Source organism: Triticum dicoccoides, chromosome 1A (genome assembly GCF_002162155.2).
Source record: "Triticum dicoccoides isolate Atlit2015 ecotype Zavitan chromosome 1A, WEW_v2.0, whole genome shotgun sequence".
In the NCBI taxonomy this organism is placed as follows: Eukaryota; Viridiplantae; Streptophyta; class Magnoliopsida; order Poales; family Poaceae; genus Triticum; species Triticum dicoccoides.
In genome coordinates, this window is record NC_041380.1 from 9828072 (window position 1) to 9854037 (window position 25966).

A 25966-nucleotide genomic window follows, 5' to 3' on the forward strand; every position below is an offset into this window, starting at 1 on the left:
TCCCCTCCCTTCCTCGCGCCTTGCCTCCACCCCAGCCTCGGTCGGCGGCGCGTTGCCTCCACGAACCGGGCAGGGCCCCGCCTCGGCCCCTCCCCGAGCACGCCTGGCCACGGCTTCGGCCAGCGGCCCGCGTTCCTGCCCGGCCGGCCCTGGTGCTAGCTCCGGTCGGCGGCGGGCTCTGCTTCTCCGGCCGACCACGATCAGCCCCGTCCCTCCCGGCCCCTCCATCGCCGTGACGCTCCTCTGCCCGGTGAGCTATGCTCTTTTTTTTTCATTTTTCCTACTATGACATTCATAGTTTCATATTAATTTGCTGCAAATAACTACTATGTATGGACATGTGTAACTTATCTTCATAAAGACAAGTGATGTAATTGTTAGCATTGTTCTCTTCTAGATTTTATGTCCATAAGCCTAATATTTGTACCAATATGATATGTAATGGATTATGACAATATATGCATGTGAGATTAATGGATGGTGTATTCGGCCACTAAGTCTATTCACATATGCATGCAAAACAAATTTCTGAGTTGCTGTTTGTGTCATGTTCTTTGAGTTGTTGACGTCTAGAGATGGCATGGATAGGAGGTGAAGTTGTGTCTAATCCTTGCTATGTGACATTTAGTTTCTAAAATAGTTGTGTGGGATGTGCTCCAAAATTGACATATGATGAGTGGTTATTTAATCATGATGATCTTGCTAAAAAAATTGAAGGACAAAATTTTACACTTGACGAAATATGATTTTTTTTTCATAGTTTAAACTGTCAATGCTTAACCTATTTTTTTGCACTTGGTCGAATTAACAGGATTTGTGGTGTTCCATCTTCGTGGAGTGACCGTCGATGTTGGAGGTGTTTGTCCACGATCGTCCCTCCTTTGATCGACTACATCCTCTACATCGGAGGGTGAGCAACAATTCCATGACCTCGTCCACTTTTTTTCCATGTCACTAGATTGAATTTTCACATCAAGTCGCGTAACCTAGGTCTCCCGTCCGAAAGGGTTGCATCGATAAATATGCATTCAATTGCATATTTATCACCGCAGCTCTTTCGGATTGTCCAGCGCTTTTCACGGACAGCCCGAGGATGTGTAGATTGGGTACGTTGTTCATGCTCTACCCCATTCTGAGACAGGATTTCGGCGGCGCCTCCCTGTTGTTCTCCGGATGCACATTCTCTCGACATTTTGCCGAGACGTGTATTTGGAGAACAGTGGGGAGGTGCTGCCGAAATTTTGTCTCGGAATGGGGTAGAGCATGGACCGTACTCAATCTATACATTCTCGGGTGGGATTAGGACCCATCTTTACCTATTAGAGATGTAGGTGGATTACTCGTCAACCTTGTAAAAAATAAAATATTGATGTTGGTAATTTAAATGAATCCTTAATTTTGTTGTGTGGCTTCCAATAAAGCAGAGATGGCAGATAATCAGTGGATGTATAGTGGGTTTATCCGTCGGAATCAAGTAACAACAGAGTGGGTCGAGAAAACTAATGTGTTTTTGAAAGAGATATTCCGTAGTCCAATGAGGATGGTGCCAGAATGCCCGTGTGCCAGATGTGAGAGACGTATCCGCAGAGATAAGAGTGAGATGACTAAGCACCTTCGCACGCATGGATTTATGCCCAACTTTAATATGCCGATAAACTTTGCCCAGCGGGACCGTGGTAGAGAGGATGTGATACGACAACGCGTCGCTGGTTATGAGGACGATGGGGTTAGAGACATGCTAGATGATGTCTTTGCTGCACAGCCGACACCTCCGTCACATTCAGCGAATGAACCGGAGGAGCCGGAGGAAACCGCAAAGGCCTTCCTGGAAATCTTGGCCTCGTCAAAGAAACCTCTCTATGAGGGTGCCAAGCTGTCTGTGCTGGATGCCATCTCGCAACTGATGGCAGTGAAGGCTGAGTACGGCTGTAGCCGAGGTTGCTTCGAAGCATTTCTGGGAGTATGGGCTAACAGCCTGCCCGAGGGCCATGAACTGCCGAAAACCATGTACGGTACGAAGAAAATCATGAAGGCGCTCTCCATGGACTATGAGAAAATACATGTTTGTCCAAAGAATTTCCTTTTGTTTAGACATGAGTATGCGGATGACAACTACTGTAGGAAGTGCGGTTCCTCTCGGTATATTGAGGTGGTCGATAAGCATGGTCAGAAGCGGCAGCTAAAAATCCCTGTGAAGGTTCTTCGGTATCTTGATTTTATAAAAAGACTGCAGCGCCTTTTCATCACCGAGGAGTCTGCCAAAATGATGAAGTGGCACAAGGAAGGGAAAAGGTACAATCCAAAAAAAATTGTACATACATCAGAAGGTGAAGCATGGAAGTCATTCGATATAAAGTACCCGGAGGAAGCAGCCGAGGCTGGGAATGTCAGAATTGCTATAACAGGTGATGGGTTCAATCCATATGGTATGTCGTCTAATCCATACAGCTGCTGGCCCATATTTGTTATTCCGCTCAATCTCCCTCCCGGCGCCATAATGCAACGCAAGACCATGTTCCTGTCGCTTATAATTCCTGGGCCTGAATATCCAGGGAAGAATTTGAGTGTGTTTATGCAGCCGTTGGTGGATGATTTGCACCATTCTTGGTACTTCCCGAGGTTGACATACGACCGACATCTGCAGAAAAATTTCTTGATGAAAGTTTGGCTACAGTATTGCATGCATGACTTTCCCGGCTATGCCCTGTTCTGCGGATGGTGTACAAGTGGAAAGATGCCTTGCCCAGTGTGCATGCAGGCCTTGATTTTCATTTGGATGAAGAAGGGTGGCAAGTATGTTGCCTTTGACCAGCATCGACAATTCCTCCCTCCAGACCATCCTGATAGGGAAGACAAGAAGAACTTCACAAAAGGCAAAGTCGTCCATGAAGTAAATGAGATTCGCACGTTTTCTGGTGCGGATGTGCTTGCTCAGCTCAAAGCTCTTAAGCCTGCCTGTGAAGGGAAAGGCAAAGGCAAAGGCAAAGGCAAAGGCAAAGGCAAAGGCAAAGGTAAAGGGAAAAAATGTTTTGAAGGATATGGTGAGACGCACAACTAGACTCACATTACCCCCTTCACGCAGCTTCCCTATTTTAAGGACCTCAAACTTCCATACAACATCGACGTGATGCACACCGAAAAGAATGTCGCAGAGTCCCTTTTTAACACGATCCTCAACATTCCTGATAAGACAAAGGATAATGTTAATGCTAGAGTCGATCAACAGAATATTTGTGATAGACCACGTCTTCACATGCAACCTCCCACAGGCAGTCGAAAATCTTGGTTCAAGCCAGATGCTGACTTCGTACTTAAAAAGGATCATAAGATGGAGGCATTCAAGTGGCTGAAACACGTCGTGAAGTTCACTGATGGTTATGCGTCGAATATAAGTAAGGGGGTCAATCTTTCAACGAGCAGAGTGACCGGGCTCAAGAGTCATGACTATCATGTATGGATTGAGCGGATTATGCCGGTGATGGTTCGGGGCTATGTTCCCAAGCGTGTCTGGCGTGTGCTTGCAGAGTTAAGCCATTTCTTCCGAACGCTTTGTGCTAAAGAAGTATGTCCTGAGAAGATAAAAGAAATGCATAAGAAGGCGCCGGAGTTGATATGCAAGCTAGAGAAGATCTTCCCGCCAGGCTTCTTTACTCCGATGACACATCTCATTTTGCACCTTGCGAACGAGGTATTGTTGGGGGGCCCTGTGCAGTATTGTTGGCAGTATGGCCCTGAGAGACAGAACAAGCATCTGAGGCAGAAATGTGGAAACAAAGCTAAGATTGAAGCTTCCATAGCTGAGGCAGTTATCCTAGAGGAGGTGGCAGACCTCAGGACAGCCTACTATCGGACCATGTTCCCACGTTGCACAATAAGGTGTCTCGATACAATACAGAAGAACCCAAGTATAAACCCAAGTTGCCTCTATTCACCGGGCAAGGTGGCAGGGCTGGATGCTCGACATCTTATGTCATGCCACGAGATGAGTGGGAGGATGTCATGTTCTATATCTTGCACAACATCAAGGAAGTTGAGGATGAGTAGATGAGGTAATACCTTTGCACCATTCTTTTAGTCAATTCGTTATGTTCACTTTGCCTAGTTCTTATACCGCTTTTCTTATTGTAGTCGATTCGTTGAAGAAGAATGGACAGGAATGCTGCCTCCTACTGAAGCGGAGGTACTTGCTCTTCTCCGAAAGGGTGCTGATGGAAGGAAAAATTTCGTTGCGTGGTTCATGGAGAAAGTAATTTTTCACACTTTCAATTAAACTCATGCACCTTATAATTTCAATTAAACTCATGCACCCTATAATTTCAATTGAACTTGTAGGGAAATGATCCGACCGAATCAATGGATGAAGAATTGAGATGGGTTTCCATGGGTTTTGACCCTGTCGTCATGACATGCGAAAAGTATGATGTGAATGGGTATCGCTTCCATACAGAGGAGCACCAGAACAGTCGGCCTGATCCCAAAACCATAAATACCGGAGTCTTCACTGAAGGAGATAATAAAATAGATTACTACGGAAGGGTAGGAAAAATATACGAGCTTACATTCAAACTTGGCCGCGAACACCTAAGTCTCACTGTGTTCAAATGCCGATGGTTCGACCCCAAAAAGGGCCTGAGACATATGCCTTCTGTTGGTTTAGTTGAAGTTAAACCATCAACCGTCTATGCCGGAGCTGATCTCTTTATCGCCGCTACCCAGGCCACACAAGTATATTATCTGCCTTACCCATGCCAGAAAGAGTACCTAAAGGGTTGGGAAGTTGTGTTCAAGGTGTCGCCGCATGGTAAGCTACCGGACCCGAACGATGATGATTACTACAACATAAACCCCATGACATACGAGGGATTGTTCTATCAAGAGGAACATGATGACGTGGTCCGAAACAACGAGGATGATGACTTGGGTTATGTTGACCTGGACCCAAACGACGACGATGCACGGATTGATGGTGAGGCAGTTGTGAATCAAAGAGACATAATTATGCTTGAAAAGTTAAATGAAGACGCTGACGATGAGGAAGAGCCTCCACCTCCGTCAGACAACGAAGAAGATATGCGTGATAGTGATGATGAGACCGCTCCACAAATAGATTACAATAGTGATGATTCATATGGGTTCTAGAAAATGTAAGTTCTTTTAATGATCATTAAAATAGTATGCTTAATGTGCTCTTCTGGTATTAATGTTTTTCCTGTATGCTTGTTTAATTGATATCCTTACTAATTGTTTATTCTCTTCTCAATGCAGGTTTGCTAATCATGGGCAAGTCCAGCGGTGCCAGTTTCCTCAGTAAATTTAAAGGACTTACTCGGAGTGGACGAGCCCACAAGGTTCCCTCCCGACTACGCGAGGATGACACCTCACAGGGAGGTGGAGGGGTCGGGGGAGGAGACCCTAGAGGAGGAGGCGGTGGGGGGAGAGCCCCTAGAGGAGGAGGAGGTGGGGGGAGAGGCAGCCGGGGCAAAAAACTCCGGGCCGTGTCCGAAATAGGAGGGTCTTCTTCGATGCCCTCCCATACAGAGGCACCTTCTGAGTCTGAGGAGGAGGAGGCCGAGGAGGAGGGTGAGGAGGAGGAGACCGAGGAGGAGGGTGAGGAGGAGGAGGCCGAGGAGGAGGGTGAGGAGGAGGGCGAGGAGGGTGGAGGGGAGGTTGATCCCGAGTTGTGGGGTGACTTGCCACCGGGTGCTCCGCAAGGGTGGCTGCATGGTAATGCCGGACTACCTACACCACCTTCTATCGAGGAGCACAAGTGGCTCATTGAACCTGTGGGGACAGAGTAAGTGCCTCTCAATCATATTTTCAACACATGACAACATTTTCTTATTGTACACATGGCAATCATTTGATTCTTTTGCAGAAACTGGATCCTTCGCGGAAATGGCCGTAAACCGAACGGCCTTATCACTGTCCTGTTGAAGCACTTTTGGCCTGGCCTATTCTGCCCGCGGCCAGACAGGGACCCGCAGCTGCGGGTTTTGGCCACGAGCTGGGCCCACTACGAGGCTTGCAGCAACGCGGAGTACGGGATGGCCGCTAAGGCCGTGATCACCAAATTTTGGGTAAGTTCTCTTCTGAATCACTTGTCTTCAGTTTCGTTCATAGTTTATCATTGGATCACTCAACTCATGCCTTGTTTGCTTCTGGTTTATGCAGCAACTCTATAGAGTTCTTGACGAGCACAAGGCCAGAGCCGACGTGGTCTTGCTTGTGGCTGCGAAGAAGAAAGCTCGTCAGTTGCAGTACGAGGTGCGCTGGGTTGCCGTCTCGCAGTACTACCACTACTACCTGCACCAAAAGATGACCAAAAGTCAAGCGCAGAAGCAGCGACTTACCTTGAACAGGGAGCAGTTCATGATGGTAACTATTACTAACTTTTCATTGTTTCAAGCAGTCAACTCTATGTTTCGTGCTCACATGTCATGCTTCCAAAATTTGCATAGGTTGTTCCTCGTTGGTGCTATGGAAGGCATGACGGATGGGCGAGTTTGGTGGATAGGTGGCTCGGCGCCGATGCAGAGTTTGCTGCCAAGAGCATCAAGGGCCGGGCTAACCGTGGAGCCGACGGGACACATGGCCAAGGAAACAGGAACCACTGGAGCTTCAAGGCCATGAAGGTATATCTATGTGCATGATGCATTTTTTTTCTTCTTTACCGTCATGTTCTTATGTATGGCTAACTTCTAATTGACGTTGTAGGAGGACAAGTTGAAGAGGCCGCTCTTAGACATGGAGTCGTGGAAGCTGGCCCGCGAGCGGAGTCGTCGCAAGGAGGGCGAGAGCCAGTACTACGGCAAGACCGAGGAGCACCTGGGGTCTTACATTCATCACTATCAGGAGTTGCATCCGGATGTTCCTGTTGCCGAGGTCGCCCAGTCTCAGATCGACGACACGGCGGTGGTGTCCATCCAGGGGAAGAAGAATGGCCGGTATCCGTGTTTCGACGGCTTGATCACTCCTTCGATCTCGTACACACAGCTTCGGGCTAGCAACCCGAGCCAGTTAGAGAGTACGGGGCGTTCACAGACTCCTTTAGCCCGCCAGCATGCTGTAAGTACTTCCTCTTTATCTTTTTCTATCTAGCATTCTCAGTTTATTTTCAGCATTGCTCACTTAGAAACAATATAAATTATGTAGGCATATAAGGAGTTTGTCGAGCATAGGAATCTCGAGGTGCGGGAGTACTTGAAATGAGTGAAGGCAAACGATGATTACAAACGTCAGATGATGACGGTTAGTTCTGCCCTCTTAAAACCAAGCTAAATTTTTGCACTTTCATTCCTTCTGATCTTCTAGTTTGCTTGTTTAACTAACATTCAGGCTATGTTGGCGTCTTGGAGTAACGGCACGGGTCCACCACAAATGGGACCCCCACCCCCACCTGCAGGAGAACCCCCACACGTGCCCACGTTCGATGAATGGGTGGCACTAGGCAGTGATGGTCCGGTTAGTACATTTGCCTAACTACTGACAAACTAGTTCTCGTTCATTCAACACTATCATATCATATTTACTGTTAGAATCTTTTCTGAAACATGTAGGGGACCGGTGGCTCGACTCCTGCTCCGTTGACCCCAGTCACTCCGATCTGGCAGAGTGGTGGTGGTCGCGATGGCAGTTTTGGCGGAGGTGGTGTTGGTTTTGGCGGAGGTGGTGGTTTTGGCGGAGGTGGTCTTGCTTGATGATTTCGTGCATGTGGCCGTCGTGCCATGCCTTTCATATTCCTACTTTTATGATGTTTCATGTCTTGCACTACTTTTATGTTCATGAACTTGAGTCGGTGATGATCTTTAGATGATGTGATGAACTTGAGTATGTTTAGATGATGATGGTGAACTTGAGTATGTTTAGATGATGAACTGTCATATTTCTGCATAATTTCATATTGTTCTGTTTTGAAATGCTGTCAAATGAATTGGAAAAGAGAAAACAGGGAAAATAAAAAAAAAACTATGCCTACGGCAAAGCCGTCGGCATATATACGCCCAGGAGTTACCAGGGCTTGCCACGTGGCAGATCTATGCCGACGGCTTTGCCGTAGGCATAGATGAAAATCTATGCCGACGGCAAAGCCGTAGGCATACCTCTGCTGCCAGGAGTAACCAGAAGACGACACGTGGCAGAGCTATGCCTACGGCAAAGCCGTCGGCATAGAATCTATGCCTACGGCTTTTGCCACCAGGAGTACCACTGGTTGCCACGTGGCATTGCATGATTCGTCCGCGTTTTTGATGGCGCCGTCCGTTGCCGTGAGACGAAAAAGACTGCCGACGGCTATACTATGCCGACGGCTGACGCTAGGCTGTCGGCATAGGCCCCTATGCCGACGGCTTTACTATGCCGACGGTCTGACAAGACTACGCTGACGGCATCTACGCCGACGGGTCTATGCCGACGGCAGCCGTAGGCATAGACCTATGCCAACGGCTTGGGGGCCTATGCCGACGGCCCTTGGCCGTAGGCATAAACCGCGAGTCCGGTAGTGGGTGCGTGGAAGCTTGCTATCCATGTGCCAGAGCCATGAGTTGGTTGCGAGATCTTATGGGTTTCACCTCTAGCCTACCCCAACTTGTTTGGGACTAAAGGCTTTGTTGTTGTTGTTGTTGCGGGAAAGATATAAGCCATTTCAGAACCGCATATATACTAACCTTGTGCAGGCATCCATTTCAGAACCTCTACATGGCAGCACCACAGCATTTGCTAGATTAATATGTATCCTTTGAAAAGTATATACTCCATACAAAAACCCTCCTCGTGGAACATGGGCGCATAGTTTGACCAAGTTTGCGGTTCTAGGCTTGCAATAAGAGGTGAAGACAGAGACATATTTTGGCAATAAGAGGGAAACCGGCCGGCCAGAAGAGCAGCATACATGGCGGCCGCCGTGAAGGTGTACGGGGCGGCCAGGTCTTGGAACATAGCCAGGGTGCTCTTGATCCTGGAGGAGGCCGGCATCGAGTACGAGGTCATCGCCGTCGACTTCGCCACCGCCAAGCACAAGAGCCCCGCCCACCTTGCCAGGAACGTATGTACTCTAAACTATCTGGCTCTTCTATGTATATCCTACTAATCAACGTCTAGCTAAATTTCAATCCGGTGCCAGTCAGATTTCCATCCATAGTAACATGTAAGATCAGTTAGTAACGCAACGATCATCGGGATTGAAGGGGTCGACCGGATAAAAAAACTGAATGACAATTGACTGAAATATCAGCTAGCTGGAAGATCGCAAGGGTGTTTGTTTTTCTTTTAGCGTTGATGTTGCTGATTAGCTGCTAAGTGGTACATGTGTGTGGTTTTTCTCTTTACACAGCCATTTGGTCAGGTGCCTGTCTTGGAGGATGGTGACTTCTGCCTCTGGGGTAAGAAACTTCATGAGCAAATTTTCTACCGATCAAACATGTTTCAAGCCTTGCTTTCTTTTTTTTCGCAAATACGCAAAACTTGCATATCATTTCATTGATAGGAGAAGTTAGAACGAGTACAAGATATGATACAACACAGGACACGGACGCAAGGGCGTGAACATGGTGTCCGGAGCAGAGAGACATGGGATGCTCAACCCAAACAAAGAAAAAACACAGCTAAACTCGCCATCCTAGGATGTAGCCCAGACCAATAACACGACGACCAACATCTCCAGATCCAGAATCGAGGACGCCGCGAACAACCAAGACGACGCCTTCACGAAGGAGAACGACGCCAAGACGCCGTCGTCGTCCAATCCGGATAATCGGACCTAGGGTTTCCCCTGATGCTCAAAGAGGGGCACAGACAACGGCCGTGACAGCGCCTCCAAGAAGGTGACGGCACCCGCGGGTGTCGCCGCTGCCAGCAAAAGATGCAGGGATTTCGCCCTGGCCAGAGTCCGAGCAATCCCAAGCCATCGAAGCACGAATCGGAGAGGAAGAAGTCGGGCATAGGCCTGAACCACGACCACATGAATGACAGCGACGCCGGACGCGCGAGCAACGAAGCGACGTAAGGACAGGCAGGCCATGGAGGTGGGCGGCTAGGCGGCTTGGCGGATTGGGAGGCAATGGAGGATGTGACGGTAGCCAGAGGCCCGAGCGAGCCAGGACCCGGAGGGTAGCGCAGATCTGAGTCGCCGGGACCGAAGCAGCAAGGACGTCGATGAGCTCAAGGAGCCGGAAGGGGGCGCAGCTCCCAGATTACGTCGAAATCAAAGATGCACCGGGATGGATGGCCAACCAAGGCACCAACAGTCAAAATCAAAGATGCGCCAGTCTTGCTTTCTCACCGCATATATTGCAGAGTCGCGCGCGATCACTAAATATGTATGCCGCAAGTACAAACCGGAGCTTCTCGGGGTTGGCAACCAGGAGCTGGAGGGATCAGCAATGGTGGACGTGTGGATGGAGGTGGGGGCCCACCATTACAGTCCTATAATGGATGCTACCCTCATGGAGATCAGGATCCGGCCAATCTTTGGGCAAAGAGTAGACGAGAGCGCCGTGGAGGGCAACATCGAGAAGCTAAAGAAGATGTTGGAGGTGTACGAGTCGAGGCTCTCGAGCTCCAGGTATCTGGCATGAGATTTCATCATCGAGGAGCTACGTATGGGTCGGTTCTTGACGCGTACCCACGTGTGAGGGCATGGTGGGATGATCTGAGGGCCAGGCCGGCGGCGAGGAAGGTGTGTGAGCTAATGAATCCATCCATGAAGAATGATCTGAAATGATTATTTAGTTGGCCGTATTTTAGCATCAATTTTTTTCATGTGAGTCTTATGGGAGTTGGAAGTTAACAAGTTATTTCCATCTTCTCATTTGTGATTACTTTTTTATTGACTTATTCAACTATATGATGTGTTTGGCTTGCTACTCTACTTGTGATTTTTATGGTGTATGGGCCTGATATTCTTAGTTTTGTTGATTATGCATCCAAATAGTTTTAAAAAAATTGCATCCAGGCAAAGAAACTTGAACGACCATCTTTTGCAAATACATACTCCCACCGTCTGAAAAAACTTGTCCCAAGCTTGTTCCTCAAATGGATGTATCTAGCACTAACTTGATGCTAGATACATCCATTTGAGGGACAAGCTTTTTCGAACGGAAAGAGTATATCTGTATGGCTAATATTTTGCGATTCCGTTGGCTGAACTAGACATATCAATAATTTAGGGTGGATACATAAACTTGTTATCACTTGACGGATTTATCCATCATATGTCTCAGATGAACTTAATGGGCAAAAATTTCTATTGAAACTGAACATGTTGTGGAAAGCCCACCAGGCAGCCACTGCAATGGGCACAAACCTGAGGCGGCACATTGGTGCTCTGTAGCTAAATGTGCAAAGGGGCCACATGCAACCTCAGATGAGTGCCACCCATCGCCCAGGAGAGGCACTTAGTTTTCTAAATAATACTTACGACAAACTGAATATATTCAAAAGAACAAAAAAAATACTTACAACATATAGATTCAAAAGCATCCAAACTAGTCAATAGCCCAGAAACCAGTTGATTTCCTCACAACATTCTGTTTGGCAGCATACTGCTGGTTCTCAAACCGATTATGTGTAGCACCATATTCGGTTTTCGACATTTTGTTTGGCAATTCTGGTTGATACTTACTTCTAGATAGTAGTCAGAATTCGAGCAAAGTTGAGCATGATAAATAAGACATTGGAGAGTGCATGTGCCATGGATGGATGGATGCTTGATGTTTCTTCTATCTTTCTCCTCTCTGCTCCGGCGTGAGGCCTCCCTTGCCGCAGGTGGGGCACTTCCTCATCCCAAACCCCTGGCAGTCGAAGCACCTGAACCATATCCCATAATTAATACCAGCAGTTTAGCCACACAAACACTAATAAGTAACAGTCCTATCCTAGCACAATAAATATATCATATCATCATCGCTTAACATTTGTCTTTTTAATTAATCAGAAAAACCTACTTCCATCTCTCGAAGATGTTGCCGTTCTTCTTGTTCCTGCCAGTCCCCTGCATCATCATTCATCAATCAGTTATCTCCACTCATCAATAGTTATTAAAAAAAGCATTTGCAGATAATAATAAATGGCCTTGAGAAGACAAGATATGTATGGCAGCAGCAAGCAGAGATTGGTCTTGCCTTGCAGCCTTCGCATTCCACTGCACCCTTCCCCCTGCATGTCTTGCAGCCTGAAGCCACCTGCACAGCACAAGCAGCATCTTCTTCAATACAACACTGGCAAGAATTGCTTCTGTGCAGCAAGCCAGCAACAATAGCCATGGCTACAACCAGCTGGTGCCGAGAAGATGAAGAAACTGAAATTATGTGACGAGATACACATACCAGTTTCGCCCCAGACTTGGACGCCATGGCCGGAAGCATCCTGGTCCTGGGCGTCGCTCGCTGCCGACATGAGAAGCAGCTGCGGCTCGTGGCGGTGGATGCCCTCAGGGAGACCAAGCTAGCACTGGCAGGCTCCATAGCTGCTGCTGCTGCTTGCCTCAGAAACCTTCCAAGTTTTACAGCCCTATGCAGTGCAATGCACAAGGCAAACCATCCTCAAGCCTCTGAAGAAGAGAGACAAAGGACAGCGACTGGGAAACTTTGTAGCCACAGAAACAAAGAAATATGAGTAGTAGCATTATTTGTGGTGTGAGGCCTTGTGGCCATATGATGAGGATAAGGATAAAGCTGATTTTCTATCTGCCCTCACAAAGAGCTACAAAAACAGCATCTGTTTTCAGCAGCACAGCTATAAAATACAGCATCTCACATGTCTAAACAAATATAACATCACACCAAGAAGACCACATTTTCTCTAACAAATGAACAGAAAAAAGAAGACTGGTTCTTTTAAAGTAATCATAGTGTGGTATCCGTGCACACAAATACATATGTTCTTTCTTCTGTTCCCAGCAGAGGACTAGCTTTCTTCATCGACGATAATAGTTGCTCCTGTGCCTATCCCAAGCTCCACAAGCGAAGCCGTCTCTTCTTCAAGTAGTTGTGGTAGTGGGCATCCCTGCTAAAACACAACCATAGCATGAATAATAATCTATTTCAAATATTGGCATATTCACAAGCAGGTTCTTTCAAAGACAACTAAGCAGTACTTTTTTTAATCGGACTTTTGTACATGAGCAATAGAACTCCAGAAGTTCAACTGTGGAGGAAATAATGGAGAGACACAATATATGTCATACCTCTTCTTCAAGAAATAATCTCAGTTTGATGTCCTTCAGTTTAAAGAAGCTCTCGCACAAAGATTTCAGCTTTCCAACCTACACAAAAAAAATGACAGTTAAAACATTGAATGCGACAAAGCAGATCGGATGAACGATCTGTCATCACTGTAAGCAGTACAAATAAGTGCCAGAGGGAGCCAAAAATAAGGATAGACAAGTGGTATGAAGCACTTACAGTAGTTGCAGGAGGAAGTTTCTTTGTCAATGGTTGCTTCTCACCCATGGATGGCCCCACACATTTCAAGGTGATACCTGCATGCAGAACAGAACCCAGTTCATTCATGTAGCCATATTATTGCCCAATTTATTTAGTTCAGGATAATTACTTATAAGCCCAGAAGCCATCTTTTGTGGGCCTGACGTCCTTGAAGTTGGCTTCTCATCCTCAATGCCATGAAAGGCCTTCAGTTCAGCAAACCTGCATTAACAATTATGTGCTGCCTAAGTATAATCAATTAATTACTGTTGATCCAAAAATCAGGAATCTTTTGAGAAGTAATCAAATTGGCAAGCAATGCCACAAAACACAAATACATGTCAGCGATAAGCAAACCATATAGTCCTAATTGACTAACAAGTGAAACATAGCACTTTACAGTCAGTTAATGTTACAAAAGTATTCTTCTCATTAGAGAAGATAAAATCATACAAGTACTCCTCTAGTTAGAGAGGTCACTGCATTAGGGTGATATTGCAACATCAACCTTCTGAGATGAACATGGGAACACCATTTGAGCAATTGGATTTTCTATTTTCTTTAAAGAAATGCTCAAATCAATGGATTATCTCCTCGATGGATCCTTAAGTGCCAAAATGGAACGGAATTTTGACAAACTTACCTAGGGTGTAGCTGTTTGAGCACTTCTGGGTCACTTGATTCTGCTTTTCCCATAACAAGGCGAATGTATCTATAATGTCACATCACAAGTATCAGAATTATGAAGATAGGCAAACCATATTTATTTAAAGATGTGTGAAATTAAAGAGGCTTTCTCAGAACGCTAGAAGAAAATTAATGGACATGGAGAAAAACACAAATATGACCCCGCCAACCAACTTGAGATGACTAGCCAGCCATACACGATCAATGTCATAAAGCAGGTAATAATTTACAGGGACAATGGCTTTTCCTACAAGATGGGCAAAAGTGATTAACTGACCGTATTTCTGCTTCCCTCCGTTCACGTGCACTTACCTAGAAAAAGAATGACATATTAAGGATGCAATGTATTGCTACATACATGCTGAAGGCATACCCAGAGAAACAGCAATTACCTCACTGCCATTTAGTATTTTAACATTTCCTAGTCGAGCAACAAGCACAAATCGAGGAGCACCACCCTTGGCAGGATCAGCTATAGGATTATCAGAAATCCTGACGTCCTTCAAGAAAAAACAGATTTCAGTGTAGCTATGTCGATTTATAATTACGCAGCAATACCAAAGTAAAATTTGGAAGGATGATTCCTTGGAAACTAGCTCACCATTAAACTTGGAAAGAGGTTAAGTGAATCCACAGAAGGAAAGTCTTCTATTTCATTAGATCCTGAAGCATTTAAATGTCACCATTAGCACAACATGCCTGTTTCTACTTGAACAGCACAGAAGGCAGTACAAGGTATTGTCTTATACTCTTAGGTTTGTGAAGTACGGGAATACACGAAAAGGCAAGCACGAAAAATACCTAATAAAAGGACTTGCAATTTTTCGAAGGCCGGAACAGCTACATCACCAAGAGGCCCTGATGATGGAAGATTAGACGGGTATCTTGCATGCTTTATCTTGTTCTTGTTCAAATGGAGCTGTTCCAAGCTGCGAGTCACAAGATCCAAATGAAAGAAATGCTGAAGTAGCACTAACTTAAGTACAAAAGCTTCAATTTTTATACTTGTACCTTCTTAAATAAGAAAGTTTCACCATTTCATCCCATGAAACAATGTGATTGTCTTCCAAATTTAAGAGCCGCAGTGTATCGAAACCGTGCACAAATTTTCCAACTGGGGTCTGGAGAAGATGGTAAAATACAGTTAGTCCTCATATATTGTTTACTGCACACTTTCCTGAAGGAGTAAAAGTATGAACTACAGACTTTGGGAATGGTTATCCATTTAAAATGCAGCACATTGGCAATGAACTGGCAGAAAGCTTCCAAAAACATTTGTTAGGTATTGACATGTTTTGTTCTTTTCTTTGGATACAGATGAGAGGAAGAACAAGAAGATAGCAATTTCATGTAAAGCACATAAGAACAGAAGTGGAGAAATGCTAACCGTAATTATGTTCAGCTTGTTCCATATTAGGTGGAGGTCAGTGAGACATGCAAATGGAACTTTAAGCTTTTCAATCTGTTCCACATAAGTCAGCATCAAACTTCTAGTGTGATTGATAATTTGGTATCGACTGATAAAATTTCCAAGTAGTCCGCATGCAGCATAGCACATACCAGTTCCCAGGATACACCACAGTTGTTGAGAACCAAAACACGAATATTCTTCAGCAATGGACTTTCTACAAAGTCATTCTCCATGGTATTGTTTGTCAAATCAAGAACTTCGAGAGATGGCAGAGCTTGACACAGAGAGAATATATCCTGAGAAAAATCCAAACAGTTTAGGAACATTCCAGAAGATAAGCGGCAAAAAATCATAGATAAAAGAAAGTGACATGTTGAGACAGCAAAAAAGTTATAAAACATGTACTGGCAACTCAGAAAAAGTACTAAAGGTGCTCTGAACTGATGTAATAACAATGAACACGGACAGCATTAACACAAGGACATTCAAGGAAATACTTACTGATAAGTGACAGCAGAACTGACACTAATATGTTATCACAAGAATTAGTAAAAACTCCAAGCTTATTAGTGATGAAATATAGCAGCACCACATACCAGTTACTCATCTCTGTCATTCTTCATGACATAGCATGGGCAAATTTTAAAATAAAAGTCAAACGGTACGAGAAGACAAACGGGTGTAGCATTTCTTTTGTCTGTTTCAATTTTATTCGGTTGCATATCTTATGTCCATACTAGTTAAGAATTGCAAAAGGGTGTAGTTCAAATCAAATCTGTGAAAGTATACTCGCAAAAAAGGGGTACATACTTGCCACTGAGAAATGAGATTTCCAGTTAAATCAAGTTGCCTGAGATCTGAAACAAGCGAAACAATTAGCAACACTCACGAAAACTTGTGATTGATCATAGACTTCGCACACATGGTTGATTAGCTCCAAGTCTCAAATGAATTATAACTTGTCGGTTCTCAAGCTATAGTACCTTACAGCATTTAGAAAATTCAGACCAGTTCCAAACAGATGTAAGGTGATTCTAAGAGCCAGCATAAGGGTTTCAGTTGAAAGTGACGACAGTAATGGGCCGCCCCTTTTGTTTTTACATTTTGTCAAAAAAAAACTATAAAATCCGTTCCATTATCTCCCATGACGAAAGCATTTGAGTGCAGTAGATATGGAGCCTTGATGAACAAAATATGACACATTGTTGATTGTCCTACCTCAACAGAAACAGAGCAATCAAAACAAAAAAATTCAGGTGGTTTGCCGTGTATCATTGGGAGCAAGTCAAGCAAGGATTCTAAGATCAGTAAACTTACTTGGAACCAACCCCTGCAGTTCCTCCAGCGATCCGATCGAGCTTACGCCCATGAAGGAAACAGATGCACACAGCAGCTCATCAAAGTTCTTCAGCTTGTCCCGGACCTTATTCGTCCCGACCAACTCCACCGACACGCGCTTCTGGCTCGTCGAGAAGACGTACATTTCATCTGAACACAAAAGAGTGTGCATAAGAAGGTGGCATTGCCAATGTACTCCAAGATACAACTACAGCCGGAAACAAATTCAGTTTCCACTTGACAATTAGTGAGGAACAATGGTACGCTGCTTGGGATCTTATGTCTTGGAGGAAGCTGGGAAAGAATCAAAATTTCTTATTTCGATTCCATGGAGGCGGGGCAGCGGGCGCACGCACCTTGTTCCTCCTTGGTGAAGTCGTCGACGCGGTAGCGGAGGCGGAGCGCGTCGGGGAGCGCGATCCCGGCGCTGAGGGCTGAGGGGCGCGCAAAGGAGGCGGAGTGGTCGCCCGCGGCGGCGAAGTAGCGGCGGCCGGCGAGCGAGCCGTCGTGGCGGCCGCCGGCGCCGCCGTCCCAGTCGACGCCCACCCAGTCGCCAGAGTGGCCGTCGACGGGGCCCAGATAGCGCACTGTGCCGGAGCGGCGCGGGTCGCCCGCCGCGTGCACGCGCTGGCCCAGCCGGAACCCGGCGGCGCCGGCGGCGGCCATGTGGGTGTGATGCGGAGTGGAACTGGATCGGAGGGAGCAGAGCAGAGAGCGATGTGCCACTGACCAGGGTGGACCCACCCACGGCTCGTTTTGAGCAGCACTCCCTCCTTCCCAAATTATTCGATGTAGAAATGAATATTTGCATGCATTCTGATGATGTAAATCGGGTAGTCACAGCCTCAGCCTCGCCAACAATCTCTAATTTTGTGGAGAAAAAAAGTGAATGATCCTCTCGTGCGGTTAGAACCCACTTTGTGTTGCCTTCATTTTTTCGGGCAATCCTTTCAAGTCAGTAAAGACCTCTATCTATGCTGAGCTCCATCCACGAGGAGGTGTTGGGGACGAGGGTCTCATCGGCGACGCAGTTGCTGCCCATCTTGGCGTCAATGATAGGATTGCCGCACAGCTTAGCATCCGCCAGGCCGTTTCGTGCTTCCTTCAACGTCGGCGTTTCAACGAAGCGCTCGTTTCAGTGTCGACTGGTCAGAATAGATTGTGCATGCCTCCTTCTCTACTACCTGTACGATGACTGCAATAACAAACCACATGCATTAATTTTCATGCTAGAACCTAATACGCTTATGATATTGGGGAGGAAGGAGTACTCTTTGAGGCCAACGGAGAGATTGGCCAGAGGTGGCACAGGAGGGCGTGTGTGGAGCCTCGGATAGGAGAGTAGGGGAGGTGGATGAGCCGGTTCGGTGGATGGTCGCTAGAGTAGGGGCGGACGATTTCAAGTAGAGACGATGGATGTCAGAGCTGAGGCATCGGAGAGCCGAGCCACGTGACCCATGGGCAGCAGATAACAACTAGGGCCGGGGAAGGAGGCGGCGGCGCAGACTGCTTCATGGGGAACGTCTCTCAGAGAGAATATATGTACAAGTTTATAGAGGTAATTTTGGGATAGTCAAAAAACTGACAATGTAATAAATGGTTTGACTCACATAATTTCTTTGACATGTAACCATAGTGCTATTTCGGCAAGTTGACTTTTATTACTAGTATATTGGCATGTTTGATTTTCATCGGTGGTATTTTGGCTATTCTCTTGTACTATTTCCCTATCAATGAAATTGAAATTATGCAAATGATAAAAGAAATGTTATAACTACTATTTAGAATCGTTAATGCAAATAAGTATTTTAAAATATAAAAATAATAAGTCTTACAACTGTATACTTTGTGATGGAAGAGTAATTGCTGGAAAAACTTGCTTGGTTAATAAATTTGTAAAATGTGCATTTTGAAACAGAAGCCGCAAATTGGTTACAAGATGTGTGTGTGTCCCATCAATAAACCCTCTAAAACTCAAAAGGTTATAGTGTTTAAACTGGTTGAAATTCATTTGTAGTGATGTCAAAAAAAATTATGTCTACCAAAAGCACTAGCGTGTCAAAAACGTTTCACACTACATAAAAGAGTGTGGTTGTTATAAAATTAACAACCAATTAATAAGTGCTTAACACATACACATAATGGTTATCAACACATACGAAAAACACAACACAATATACAATCAAAATAATTAGCCTTATGCTCTAAAAAGCGCCAAGGATTATTTTTTAACAAGGAAAATGCTTCACTACTCTTCGTTAGCCTCTATGCCAACCTCTCTCATGTCTCGTCCGTTCTGATTCATATCTAAAAGTATCTACATCTGAGGTGTCATTTTTGTTTTCAATAATATTCGACGTACCATAAACATGCTTTGTTCAATTGGTATTGACATAACCACCCAAGTATAGCACTTATTTCTATTTGTCATCCCTCGTTTGTCCCCTGGCTCACGCTTCTGGTGTTACCATAGAAGTTGTCGCTTTAGACATCAAACATCGACACATTCTTCAAAATGTTGCTTTTGACCATTATTTTTTTATTATACCATATTATAAAAGTTTTATAATATTGTAACTTGAGAAGACACTTCTCAAACGAGTCCACATGTAAGATTCTCAACTATCCAATCCCAATATCAGCAATCAAAATTGTAAGGGTTTCGTCGTCCAGTTCACAGTAATTCGCCCATGAATCTTGATTCATCTTCAGTTGTTTTGTAAACACCGACGACCCAAATTTACTATGACAATTGTGCATCTCGTCAACCAATCTATGTTATTAGGCAAAAATAATAGCCCACCGAAATCAGACCATCACATGTACTACTGATTAGACAATGTGATACCTACGCTAATATCGACTATCTAACAACACTTGGTAAACCACGGTACTACTTACGCGATCGAATCGAAACGCATTAACTGTGTACCATCACAACAAAATTGAAAGCTAAACAACTCTCCTTTTTTGTAAAGACAAATAAAGGCTAAAAACTCTTTATTTTATAGCCAAAGAAAAGAGAAGAAAAAGAGGAAATGTGAAGACAACTTTTGCACTCTTTGTGCACCGCTTGATTGATTAGCCGCTAAGCCATCCCAACCCCCCTCCCCCTCACGCGTCCTCCGTCGGCCATGGCGGCATATAAGCGGACCAAAGACAAGAAAAGGCGGAGACTTCTCTCGCCCGACTCCCCTTGCTTCTCCCCTCTTTCTTCTCCCCCTGATCTGGAGCAGACGCCACCTTCGCCGGATCCCCTCTAGGAGCGCTCCGCCCCCGAATCCGCCGGAACCCAGCCGACGCCGGCCATGAGCTCCTCCGAGTAGTAAGTCCCCCCCGCCGGCGGCGCCGCCGGTCTTTCCTTTCCCCGTCAGTTTCTTGAAGTTTTTTTTTTTTGGTCCGGGCGGGTGATTGATTGATGTGCGTGGGCTGCTGGCTGCAGCGACTACCTCTTCAAGCTGCTCCTCATCGGCGACTCCTCCGTCGGCAAGTCCTGCCTCCTCCTCCGCTTCGCCGTGAGAAAACCGATCCCCTTCCGCCTTCTCCGGCCGCGTTTCTTTCTTTCTTTTGCGCGTGCCAAGAGAATTTATGAGGTTTGATAGATTGATTGATCCCTTTTGCAGGACGATGCGTACGTCGACACCTACATCAGTACCATCGGCGTTGATTTCGTAAGTACAGCAAAGGATCCCCTTTTCCTGTGATTGATGGAGCTCCATTAAGTAGCTGCTGCAAGTACAAGTTTCTGACTGAATCTGCTGAACTTTTTTCATGAATGTGTGCAGAAAATCCGGACCGTTGAGCTCGATGGCAAGTCGGTGAAGCTGCAGATTGTGAGTTTCAGCTTACACGAATTTTGCTGGTGCCAATTCATTTGTTTGGTAGCTCTGTTATCTGTTAATAATTGGGACATGGTGCTTGAATTCATTCTCACTTCATAGAAACCATATACAAGGGTGGGTGGGACTTGCTGTGCTAGATCTTGGTGTTAGGTTGTTACATGGATTGCTTTATCCAAAACGGTTGGTACCAACTCTGCAAGTTAATCAGGGGCTTCTGGTTTGTTTGCTCGACACATTGTCCCGACAATACTCAATATGGTTTGGCTGGCGGTTTTTGGTTCTTAACCATATTTAAGCTCCCCCAATGGTGGAACCAGGGAGGTGGGGATAATTGCATTTCTATAATTGTGGGGGGAATGCAGTGACACCTAGCAAAATATACCATCTGTCGAGCATGCCCTGGATTCAGCAATTGACGTAACTCCGTTGAGCTGCGGCGCACCTTTTTTTAGCTGATTTTATTGGGGAGGCTGGCACTTACGTGGAAAATAAAATGGCCTGATTTATCCTGTATTATGGCCTGTCGTTGATAACGCTGCACCAACTAAAGCTCGTAGTTGTTTGGAGAGGAATTGCTTTATATTATAAGGGAGATCTTTTATGATAAGCCCCTGTGTGCATATCACCGAACTTAGATTGGGCCAGTGTGCTCCTCAAATAATTACTTACTGTACAACCTAGACTGTACATGCTTGCTAAGCAGTCATAGTTGCAAATAATTGGAAGCTATCGCGTTGGTTGGGTACCAGCTCTGCAAGTTAATTAGGGATTTCTTATTTATGCATTGTCCTGATAAAACTCGAGCGATTGGCTGGCAGTTTTTTTGTTCTTAATTCTGTGTTAAATTTGTCCAATTGGTGGAACCAGGGAGGTGGGAATAATTTCAGTATTAAGCTGTAGGGGAAAGCAGACACGTAGAAGTAATGTACCATCCGTGCAGCATTCTCTGAGCTCAAAAATTGCCGCAACTCTGTTGCACTGTCTGCGCGCCTTCTTTTAGGCTATTTCCATTAGGGAGGCGGATATTTGCTTGGAAAATAAAATGGCCTGGTTGGTCTTGTATTACCGCCTATCGTTGTTGATAATGTTGCACCAACTAAAGCCCGTATTTGTTTCAAGAGGAGTCGCTTTATATTGTAAGGGAGGTCTGTTATGATAAACCCCTGTGTGTACATCACCGAACTTAGATTGGGCCACTGTACTCCCCGAGTAATTACTTACTGTACAACTTAGACTGTACATGCTTGCTAAGCAGTCATAATTACAAACAATTGGAAGCTATCGCGATGATGGTTATTGTTAGTTGAGACTTGATGTGTTAGGTCAGCATTGCTTTACAAAATCTACCTGTGTTCATTCACTCCTCCGGTTGTTGTAATGTAATGATGGTCTGTTCCTTGCTCAGTGGGACACAGCAGGCCAGGAAAGGTTCAGGACAATAACAAGCAGTTACTACCGGGGAGCGCATGGAATCATTGTAAGCCCTCATGGACGCCCATAGTACTGTTTATCCTGATCTTTTTTACGCCAGCGGTTGTTTCTTTTGGAATTGTTTTACTCCTCATATGCAGTAATACAGTACTACTCTTAAGATCGGTTGAATTGTTTCACAATTTCACTCTAGTCATTATTGAACTCAACTTATTCATTTTTGCCCCCCATTGTTTATTATGCTTTGTCACTAGGATCTACGTTTTCATAAAATTACCATGGTGTTAATACTTAATACTCCTCACTACACTTTTCAGATCGTATATGACGTGACAGATAGGGAAAGCTTCAACAATGTCAAGCAGTGGTTGAGTGAGATCGATAGGTATGCCAGTGACAGTGTGTGCAAGCTTCTAGTGGGGAACAAATGTGATTTGGTCGATAGTAAGGTCGTCGATACAGAGGAGGCCAAGGTAAACCCTTCTCTCTTTCTTGGTTCCATCGACATTTTTAGCCATATAGTCCAAATGACAACAGATTCCTGCGACCATGCTACAGTTCTAATGTCAAATTACTAAATTTCACAGCTTGCTGTTATCAACATTTAGAAAATAATGTGATTTCTTTTGTGTTGGCTCAAATACCCAACCGTGATTTTAGTTTGAGCATACATGGTATATTTGAATGGACAGAACAATGTGTCTCTAGTTGCCACAATAAAACAATAACCACCATGAATCTGTTTCATTCTTGATAAATTGACATGCTTCTTTATTCTTCTTGATACTCCTCTTCCTAATGCAGTTCCGATATGTGCTATTCATCAGGACAATTGCTCTGAATATGGTAATCAAGTGACTAACATATCTATGATGAATTTCAGGCTTTTGCAGAATCGTTGGGAATGAATTTTCTTGAGACAAGTGCAAAGGAAGCCATCAATGTGGAGACAGCTTTCTTAACCATGTCATCAGAAATCAAGAACAAGTAAGCCAAGAAATGCACATTTTTAGAGGCCCCTTTTCTTCCCAGTTTCTCTGTTATATTTGGCACTGATAGATCATCAAAATGAGCTGTATGCTTGTGGAAAGAAAAGCTCTGGGAATTCCGTAATTATATTTTCATTACTGGTTTTAAAATATGATAACCCAATGCTCATATTTTTCTTGGGCTCTGCATCATCAAGAGAGACCGGGAGAGCAATAAGGCCTTGCTTTTCTGAAGAAAATTCGACAGCAAGAGCAACAATGAACAACAGCTCCTCAAAACACTTCCCATGGGAGCTTTCATTACTTCGATTCTTTGACAATGATATCGCTTCAGTTTATATAGATATTCACATCAGTTTCCCTGAGGGCTAAATGCAGATCATACAGTTCTATCCTCTTATGGTTACTTTAGGCACCTTTAAAAAAAATCTTATGTGCATGCTTACCATGTGATAGTCTTGCCTTCTGTTCGAGTGATGGATCCTAGCTGACTACTGAGCTTTTTACTTGCCTGCAGGATGGCGAGCCAACCAACGGCGGAGAGGAAATCGACGGTCCATGTTCACATGAAAGGGCAGCCCATACAGCAGCAGAACAGCAGTTGCTGCTCCTCATAAGCTCAGCAAGTCGAGCAGTGAATTGGATATACTGAATACAGAATTTGTATACAACAGAGCGTGTGTTAATACTTACTGTTTTAATATACTTGTCACAGTTTGAGCTTGTTCTGCAATCTCATTAGTCATTACTTCGTCAGTGTTTTAGGCGCATTTGATGGATGTTAGGTTACAAAAATTGTATGAAAATATGGTCCAAGCTTGTCAGTCATCCTGTTATCTTTCAGAAAGGACCATATATTTGTTGCTAAGTCTTTAATCATTACTTTGTAGCAGAAATTGTATGAAAAATAATGGTTAATTCAACCTTGTCAGTCATCATGCTGTCATCTTTCTGATATAGTCTTGTGTTGTTAATTAGCTGGAGTTGTCTTTTGGCCACTTTTTTGGAACCTTGAAAGCTGGCTGATGTAATTCTTAAAATGGACATCAGGCCAGAAAACATTCAGCTTAGATATAAACCAATGAACTTTATATATATCATATGGTAACTGAAAACATGTGGGTTCCAGGTCATCTGTCAAAAAAGGACTATCATGTTGTTAACTTGTATATGTGGATTTTGTCTAGTGTTACTTTTGGACGGGAAAATTTGCCGGCAGGCAAGAATTTGCAACATTGATGAGCAAATCAATCTTGCAGACATGGGAAAAATTGCACAGAAGAAAACAGGCCTGCTTACATTGATTCAAAAACCAACAGTCACAGTTTGAGCTTGTTATGCAATCTTATTTTTCAGAGTAAATTGCCAAAAACCACCACAACTACACCGGTTTTCTCAGAAAACCACAGAACGGCTCACAGTTTGCGAAAAACAATATGTTTCAGTAAACCTTTTGCCGAGAGCGGTAAACTATCGATAGAGCTCGTTTTGACATGAAACCTGACATGTGGGTCCCGGTGTAAGTGATGATGTGGCACGGGAAACCCACACCGTTCGACTCTGGCATAGGACCCACTTGTCAACCTTTCTCCCGCTTCTTCCTCCTCCTTGCTCCTGTACTGCTCCCACCCACGAGCCCCACGAATGGGAGCTGCCGCCGCCGCACTAGACGCCCGACCGCCCCGTTCGCCCCCTGCCTGGCCGCATCTTCCTCTGCACTAGCGCTACCTTGTTTCCATTCCATTCACTTATCTACAGCTATACGGAGCACTAGCACAACACCACTACCTCCGTCCTGATTTATTGGTCCCCTTAATATTTTGTGTCAAATTTTAACCATAGATTTAACAAATATTATGTTAATGCATGTCACAAAAAATTATATCGTTGGATTCGTATTTGAACATATTTTCCGATAATATTGTTTTGTTATGTACTTATAGTTTAGTTAGTTAATATCATGATCAAGGTTTTTAATTTCGGAAACCAAATTATTTCGGAGCTCACTGAAATATGCGAAATTCTGAAATTTCGCGTATTTCGGAAATTATTTCGGATTTTGCGATTTCAAGTTTCACTTAATTTTACTGAATTTTAACAAATATTTTTTAAAATTAGTTTGAATCTGCATCCAAATTTCGGGGTTAAAGATATTTCGCACCCCACTGAAATATGTGAAATTTCAGAAATCTCACTAAAATATGGCCCTAAATAAGAGTGGGACTAATAAAATCAGGACGGAAGATAGTAGTTCGCAGAGAAAACTAAGCTATCAAAAATGGCACGGGCGACAGAGCATGTGGTCATGGCGGGGACAACTCAAGGAGGCGTTCCTGGAATTGATAGGTTCGATGAGGCATGAGAGAAGAGTTGGGAAGAAGCAGTAGTGGGGATCCCTCGGGAGGTGATGAGGCATGAGAGAAGAATTGATAGGTTTTTGGCTGCCAAGACGACACACCTCGGGAGGTGATGCAGCAAGCCGGCGACGGTGCAGAGCCATCCCTCATCCTCACCCTCTAGGCACCTTGGTGACCGGCGCCCCACCGGCGAGCTCCATCACCGCCCCGACGCGGGTTGGCTCCTTGCGACCATGGCCATGCTGGCAGCCGTCGCCTGCTGGATATTTGGCGAAGAACCTATGCATAATGATCAGTTTAATGCATAAACTTGTAAAATATGTATTTCTAGTCCGTGAACTTGCATGAAGGTGCAAATACGGTCATTCCTCCTGTACCCGGCCATATACCATGCTTGCATAGCGTGCCAGCATGGCACTGGCCCACATGTCAGTGACAGAGGGTGAGGAGGCGTTGGGTGAGCTAGGCACAATGATTATTTTAATATTTTTCA

General features: G+C 44.8%; 3 protein-coding genes and 1 pseudogene across 3 annotated transcripts; 2 read left to right on the forward strand and 2 right to left on the reverse strand.

The window, feature by feature from the left end:
* The first annotated feature begins 8887 nt into the window (after positions 1 to 8887).
* Positions 8888 to 10990, forward strand: LOC119358297 (annotated as a pseudogene).
* Positions 10991 to 11409: 419 nt separating this feature from the next.
* Positions 11410 to 12488, reverse strand: LOC119358308 (protein PHOTOSYSTEM I ASSEMBLY 2, chloroplastic-like). The gene is made up of 4 exons (XM_037624921.1): positions 12321 to 12488; positions 12117 to 12176; positions 11940 to 11986; positions 11410 to 11802 (listed from the first exon to the last, which is right to left on the reverse strand). Exons 1-4 carry the CDS (start codon positions 12456 to 12458, stop codon positions 11715 to 11717), a joined length of 333 nt encoding a protein of 110 aa, XP_037480818.1. The 5' UTR covers positions 12459 to 12488; the 3' UTR covers positions 11410 to 11714.
* On the reverse strand, positions 12135 to 17535 carry LOC119358286 (tubulin-folding cofactor E-like). Its single transcript, XM_037624913.1, has 16 exons — positions 17211 to 17535; positions 16834 to 17004; positions 16327 to 16373; positions 15666 to 15812; positions 15493 to 15567; positions 15117 to 15226; positions 14907 to 15034; positions 14707 to 14768; positions 14498 to 14605; positions 14383 to 14417; positions 14062 to 14130; positions 13549 to 13640; positions 13398 to 13474; positions 13181 to 13258; positions 12321 to 12999; positions 12135 to 12176 (listed from the first exon to the last, which is right to left on the reverse strand). Exons 1-15 carry the CDS (start codon positions 17518 to 17520, stop codon positions 12901 to 12903), a joined length of 1608 nt encoding a protein of 535 aa, XP_037480810.1. The 5' UTR covers positions 17521 to 17535; the 3' UTR covers positions 12135 to 12176; positions 12321 to 12900.
* A 2469-nt stretch (positions 17536 to 20004) lies between these two features.
* On the forward strand, positions 20005 to 24051 carry LOC119358319 (ras-related protein RABD1-like). The gene is made up of 8 exons (XM_037624925.1): positions 20005 to 20179; positions 20297 to 20369; positions 20478 to 20525; positions 20640 to 20687; positions 22102 to 22173; positions 22445 to 22600; positions 23011 to 23114; positions 23634 to 24051. The coding sequence occupies exons 1-8, from the start codon at positions 20163 to 20165 to the stop codon at positions 23731 to 23733; spliced, it is 618 nt and encodes a 205-aa protein (XP_037480822.1). The 5' UTR covers positions 20005 to 20162; the 3' UTR covers positions 23734 to 24051.
* The last annotated feature ends 1915 nt before the right edge of the window (positions 24052 to 25966 follow it).

What these genes read in the sequence shown, in the direction of transcription:
- LOC119358308 (XM_037624921.1), bottom strand. Translation starts at nt 12,458, where the DNA reads ATGGAGCCTGCCAGTGCTAGCTTGGTCTCCCTGAGGGCATCCACCGCC. An exon ending in CCAAGTCTGGGGCGAAACTG is followed by an intron (nt 12,177 to 12,320) that starts GTATGTGTATCT and finishes TGTGCTGTGCAG; the next exon opens with GTGGCTTCAGGCTGCAAGAC. An exon ending in AACATCTTCGAGAGATGGAA is followed by an intron (nt 11,803 to 11,939) that starts GTAGGTTTTTCT and finishes GATATGGTTCAG; the next exon opens with GTGCTTCGACTGCCAGGGGT.
- LOC119358286 (XM_037624913.1), bottom strand. Translation starts at nt 17,520, where the DNA reads ATGGCCGCCGCCGGCGCCGCCGGGTTCCGGCTGGGCCAGCGCGTGCAC. An exon ending in AAACTTTCTTATTTAAGAAG is followed by an intron (nt 15,035 to 15,116) that starts GTACAAGTATAA and finishes TGTGACTCGCAG; the next exon opens with CTTGGAACAGCTCCATTTGA. An exon ending in ACCTCTTTCCAAGTTTAATG is followed by an intron (nt 14,606 to 14,706) that starts GTGAGCTAGTTT and finishes TTTTTCTTGAAG; the next exon opens with GACGTCAGGATTTCTGATAA.
- LOC119358319 (XM_037624925.1), top strand. An exon ending in AGTCGGTGAAGCTGCAGATT is followed by an intron (nt 20,688 to 22,101) that starts GTGAGTTTCAGC and finishes TTCCTTGCTCAG; the next exon opens with TGGGACACAGCAGGCCAGGA. An exon ending in TCGATACAGAGGAGGCCAAG is followed by an intron (nt 22,601 to 23,010) that starts GTAAACCCTTCT and finishes GATGAATTTCAG; the next exon opens with GCTTTTGCAGAATCGTTGGG.